At 46.8% G+C, this 6,038-nt stretch overlaps 1 protein-coding gene across 1 annotated transcript in view; it reads right to left on the bottom strand.

The window, feature by feature from the left end:
• Positions 1-2,816: 2,816 nt before the first annotated feature.
• socs9 (suppressor of cytokine signaling 9) overlaps positions 2,817-6,038 on the bottom strand; it is a 4,502-nt gene continuing 1,280 nt past the window's right edge. The window contains exon 2 of the mRNA XM_043680715.1: positions 2,817-5,160. Coding sequence (XP_043536650.1) covers positions 3,635-4,942 — 1,308 coding nt within the window. The 5' untranslated portion in view covers positions 4,943-5,160 and the 3' untranslated portion in view covers positions 2,817-3,634. The remainder of the gene's footprint in view (positions 5,161-6,038) is intronic.

Below are 6,038 nucleotides of genomic sequence, written 5' to 3'. Positions count from 1 at the left end.
GGTCCAGGTAAATTTGAGGTCAGGGTGGAAGGTGTTAGTAAAGTGGATGAACTGTTCAACCTCCTCGTGGGAGCTCAAGGTAGCGCCGATATAGTCATCGATGTAGCAGAGGAAAAGATGGGGGGTGGTGCCAGTGTAGCTGCGGAAGATGGACTGTTCCACATATCCGATTTTTGAGGGGCCCTATTCTCTCCCTAGTGACAATTTTGTCCTTAATATATTTGTAAAAACCCTTTGGATTCTCCTTAACCCTGTTTGCCAAAGCTATCTCACGTCCCTGTTTTGTCCTCCTGATTTCCCTCTTAAGTATACTCCTACTATCTTTATACTCTTCTGAGGATTCTCTCAATCTCTCCTGTCTATACCTGACATATTCTTCCTTCTTCTTATCCAAAACCTCAATTTCTCTTGTAAACCAGCATTTCCTACATCTACCAGTCTTTCCTTTCACCCTAACAGGAATATACTTTCTCTGGATTCTCGTTATCTCATTTCTGAAGGCTTCCCATTTACCAGCCATCCCTTCACCTGCGAACATCTGCCCCCAAACAGCTTTTGAAAGTTCTCGCCTAATACTGTCAAAATTGGCCTTTCTCCAATTTAGAACTTCAACTTTTAGATCTGGTCTATCCTTTTCCATCACTATTTTAAATCTAATAGAATTATGGTCGCTGGCCCCAAAGTGCTCTCCCACTAACACCTCCCTCAGCACAGCTGTAATGCTATCTCTTACCAAAAATGCCACTCCCCCTCCTCTCTTGCCTCCCTTTCAATCCTTCCTGTAGCATTTGTATCCTGGAACATTAAGCTGTCAGTCCTGCCCATCCCTGAGCCCTGTTTCTGTAATTGCTATGATATCCCAGTCCCAGGCTCCTGACCATGCCCTGAGTTCATCTGCCTCCTCTGTTAGATCTCTTACATTGAAATAAATGCAGTTTAGTTTATCAGTCCCACCTTGTTCTCTGCTTTGTTGCTGCTTGCCCTGACTGTTTGATTCGCTTCTGTTCTCAACTGTATCAGTCTCAGATTGATCTCTTTCCTCACTATCTCCCTCGGTCCCATCCCCCCAGTTTTCTCGTTTAAATCCTCCCAAGCAGCTCTAGCAAATCTCGTTGCTAGTAAATTAGTCCCCTTCTAATTTAGGTGCAATCCGTCCTTCTTGTACAGGTCACTTCTACCCCAAAAGAGTTTCCAATGATCCAAAAATGCGAATCCTTCTCCCATACACCAGCTCCTCTACTATGCATTCATCTGCTCTATCCTCCTATTCCTGCCCTCACTAGCTCGTAGCACTGGGAGTAATCCATATATTACTACTCTCAAGGACCTCCTTTTTAAACTCCTGCCTAACTCTCTATATTCTCCCTTCAGAATCTCAACCTTTTCCCATCCTTTGTCATTAGTTCCAATGTGTACAATGACCTCCTGCTGGCCCCTCTCCCCCTTGAGAATATTCTGTACCCTCTCTGAGGCATCCTTGATCCTGGCACCAGAGAGGCAACACACCATTCTGATTTTCCATTGCTGGCTGCAGAAACATCTGTCCATGCCTCTGACTAGAGAGTCCCCTATCACAATTGATCTCTTGGAACCTGACGTACCCCTCATTGCATTAGGGCATGTCTCGATACCAGAAACTTGGCTGTTGGTGCTAAATCCCCCTGAGAATCCATCACCCTCTACATTTTTGAAAACAGCATACTTGTTTGAAATGGGGATAGCCACAGAAGACTCCTGCACTACCTGTCCACTCCTCCTAACTTTCCTGGAGTTAAACCATCTCTGCGACTGTATCTGCGGCTTTTCTCCCTTCCTATAACTGCCATCCATCACACCAACCACCCCCCCGCTCTTGTAAATTCCTTAGTGCCTCTGTCTCTCCAACTAATCCATTTGATCTGATATGATTTGCAACCAACAACATTTATTGCAGAGAATTACATTTCCTGATGAAGAGCTTATGCCCAAAATGCCAATTCTCCTGCTCCTCAGATGCTGCCTGACCTGCTGTGCTTTTCCAGCACCACAGTCTCGACATTTATTGCAGATACAATCCTCAGTAACATGGAAACTCTCCCAGAATCCCCACATCCGACAAGAAGAGCATACCACTCTAATAAAGGCCATTTTTGCTCCTTCACAATCTACAGACCCAGAAATTAGCACTGTCTTATTGCTCTAAAAAAACAGTACTCCAGGCTAACTTAGTACTTATGGTTTATATTTTTAAATATGACATCAGGTTATAGTCCAACAGGTTTATTTGAAATCAAGCTTTCAGAGCACTGCGCCTTTGTCACCTGTCGGACTATAACCTGGTGTCATGTGACCTCTGACTTTGTCCACCCTGGTCTGACACTGGCAGCTGCACATCTATGACTCTAAATCATAGAGCAGCTTCGAACTTTGAGCATCATCAGCCTGTCCAGTTATCCAGTGATTTTGCTATGAAGATTTTCAAACTGCATCTACACAGGACTTGCACAAGTATCCTTCAGCATCAGGAAAGACACTACGAGTGACCGTTGTAGCAGCCTCGACAGAGTGTAGGAGCTGTCTGAACACAGAGGCGCTAACAGTGTAATCCTTTATAGCAGGGTTTGTGAGAAAAAGAGTTCAGTTGCTATCGACAACGATCAAGATCAGGAATTTCCTATCGTTTTTCTCAGCCTAACAGATGCTTAGAAGTGCAACAAACCCCAAATTCTGCCTGATCTGAGGTCACCAAGCTCTGCCCCACTGAAAGTATATCTCAGGACCAAATTAAGCAGTGGCTTTATCGTCGGAAGTTACTCGATGACGTTATAGCCTTAAAATGTCATGTTCCGGGATTTAATGACAGACATTGCATCAATCACGTGCCAAATGAAGATTGCATTCTGATCAATAGCAGTGCACAGTGCAATCTGACAGGCCATACACTTCATGGTACAGGAGACACAGTCAACAGATGGAGATGGAATCTCTGAAAACAACATCACTTAATTACCCACAAATAATGTGGTCCATATTTACACTCAGTCAGTGCAGCAATTAAATCTTTAACAAAGCAGCTGTCTGTAGTGGTCCCCACACTGATTTCTATCTTCTGTTTTAGTGTGTACATCAAAGTTATAAACTGGAAGGTTTGGAAGTTTGGATTACCAATTGAACTGGGGGTGTGAGGGGGGAAAGGAATTGGGAAAACGCATAGGACAACGCTGGGCTTTCACCTCTGAGCCTTGTGTTTCAATCCAGTCTGAATGACAGATGAAAAATCCTGAACTTACAAGTCATTCTCAACTGGGTAATCATTTGCTGTTGGGGGAGCGATCACACACAGGACGCCTGGTGTAGGAAGTAGATAAGTTATCCCATTGGGGCAGGAGACTGAGAGGTTTGGGGACAACAGGGTGGTGAGATGTGTTAACGGGACAGTGTCAAATGAACTTTACATTGTACATCACAGGGCTTTATGCCGCAATACTTTGGTGCTTTGACGAACATAAAATTAGCACAAAGAAAAAAAATCCAAAGACTGTGGATTCTGCAGCCTTTAAATAAATAGTGAAATAAAGAGAGTTATTATTTAAAGTTGATTCCCCCCAGCTTGGGATTTGGAAGGAGGTTGATTTACAGTTCAAATTCTGTTATTTCACCTGGTGTCGAGCCTCCTTACTCGCACCTTCTGCTTGTAATGATATTCCTTCAGGTACTCCTTCAGGGTGTTGGGAATCGGGAGCAGGTCGATCCCGTCATAAGTGGAGCAGCTGGAAATGGCTGCCCTGCAGATGTGCTGGAGACTAAATGGGAAAGTCCTGTTGATGGGGTTGGAGAGCAGAGGTTCGAAGAACATGCAAGAGTTTGGATCCTTGTAGTGCTCAAGGAGGCCAGTGACAGTGGGAGCGTGGAAAACACTGGGGTCGTGGACATCGAAGCTAAAGTTGTGATTCCACTGCTCGATGCGTGCGTGCAGGGAGCGGCTATATCGGCGGAAGCTGACAGAGAAGAGGTAATCCTCCTGGGCAGAATCACGCAGCAGGAAGGCTCCCTCTGGTTTACCCTCCAGTAGAGCCTCAGCTTGGTATCGGTCCATCACTCCCCAGTAGCAGGGGAACGTAGTCAACTCTAAGAGGTCAGGAACCAGGCAGTGGATGTAGTCAATCTGAGTGTGGGCGCGATAACCATCTTTGATCTCCACCTGCTCTGGGGGCAGTTGGGGAGGGGGCAACTCTTCAACTGACGCACTCTCTTGTACCTGGAGGGTGGCTCGGTCGTCCCCAGCTAGCTCATTCATTCCTGGCGCCAGTTTGGGTCCTAGTTTGTACAACGGGTTGATCTGTGCTGTTACCTCAAAGGTGTGAATCTGTGCATGGGGAGGAGGCTCAACTCCCTGCTCGATGCTAATCCGCCTTCTCTCCCGCAGACGGTCATCTTCATCCTCCACAGGTGTCCCGCCAGAGGATGCAGTGTCCAGCATTGGCAAGCTCTGAGAGACAGGGGCGGTGTGCTGTTTGATTAGGTACCATTTCTGTGCCAAATCCGTGCCAGCGGGGAAGGGGCATTTATCGAGCATCAGTTCACTGATGTGAATCTTCCTTTTGGAGGAGGATAAGATGGCAGAATGGAGGCTGTGGGATTTAATGGGGAAGCACTGACCCACCACATCCTGAATCCGCTGCCTCAAGGATCTGCTGTGCAGTTTGCACGCTCCCAAGTCAAGGGAATCCTCTCGGGTCCGATCCGGACTCTGTCTCTCTGGTTTCCTGCCCGAATGACTCCTGACATCCTCCTCCTGCGGTCCACAGTCCGAGGCGCGAGCGGAAGGATCAGACTTGTGGGAATTTCTGTTCTTCTTTTTGCTCCGGCTTCCCCTCTGATCGTCTGGATCGCCTCGTCTGACCTTTGGCCTCACAGCCCGCTTATCTTTCTCCGGCTTGTCATTCTCTTGCGACTCTGACATGGTTTCTGGAAGTTAGCCTGCGATTCAGCCTAGGCTGTGAGTCTGAGCTTTAAGAAAAACCATTGTGGAAACGCTGATGGCAGATTGAATCCACTAATGTTGGACAAGACTTGTACATGTGGTGAAAGATGCGAGCAGCCATCTTGTCTTGAACTGCGTTCAGAATTCTCTTCAAATCTGATTTAGAAACCTCCCTAAAATTCCCATAGGGAAGTTCACTGCAAAAAAAAATGAAAGGACACAAATGAGTGGTCACAACAGATCCCATGCTGAAGTTGGTGTAACATGGTCAGAGGACATATTGGATACAAGAGGACAGGTCACACAGGCAGTCGCTTGCCTGATAACTTCACCCCTTGTACCTTTCAGGTCACAAGGAACAAGAGATTTTGGGGGAAAATTGGGGTCAGGGGATTGGTTATCTCGGTACTGGAGCTCCAGGTCAATGAGTGAGTTATAACGGACACACACACACATATATATATAGGTGCAAACCTGGGACTATGCTATCCGGCTTCAGCCCCAAGGAACTGGCAGTGACTCTGGTCAAGTTTCAGATTTAACCAGACTGGACATAGGAACACTTCCCACTTCCACCTGGACATGAATACCACCAAATACCTTTATTAGAATCCGTACAGTGTGTGTGGAAACAGGCCCTTTGGCCCAACATGTCCACACTGGCCCTCCAAAGAGTAACCCAGCCAGATCCATTGCCCTACCACATATTTACCCTGACCTAACCTACACACCCCTGAACACTATGGGGTAATTTAGCATGGCCAATCCACCCTAACCTGCATATGTTTCGACTGTGGGAGGAAACCGGAGCACCTGGACGAATGTGAGACACGGGGAGAATGTGCAAATCCTCTTGCAAGGATGCTTACCTTGAAGAAGTTCACCTTCTCTCTCTACAACAATCTCAATCTCCTCTTCCCTGAAGCTCTTCAACCATGTCCTGTCCAGCTCAGCACCGTCCTCATGACCTGTCCTTCCTGCCAATCTTCCTTCCCACCTACCTGCTCCACCCTCCTCTCTGACCTATCACCTCCATCCCCACCCCCATTCACCTATTGTACTCTTCGCTACCTTC

The sequence above is a fragment of the Chiloscyllium plagiosum genome, chromosome 41 (assembly GCF_004010195.1).
Source record: "Chiloscyllium plagiosum isolate BGI_BamShark_2017 chromosome 41, ASM401019v2, whole genome shotgun sequence".
NCBI classification, from domain to species: Eukaryota; Metazoa; Chordata; class Chondrichthyes; order Orectolobiformes; family Hemiscylliidae; genus Chiloscyllium; species Chiloscyllium plagiosum.
This window is presented reverse-complemented; position numbering and strand designations above follow the sequence as displayed.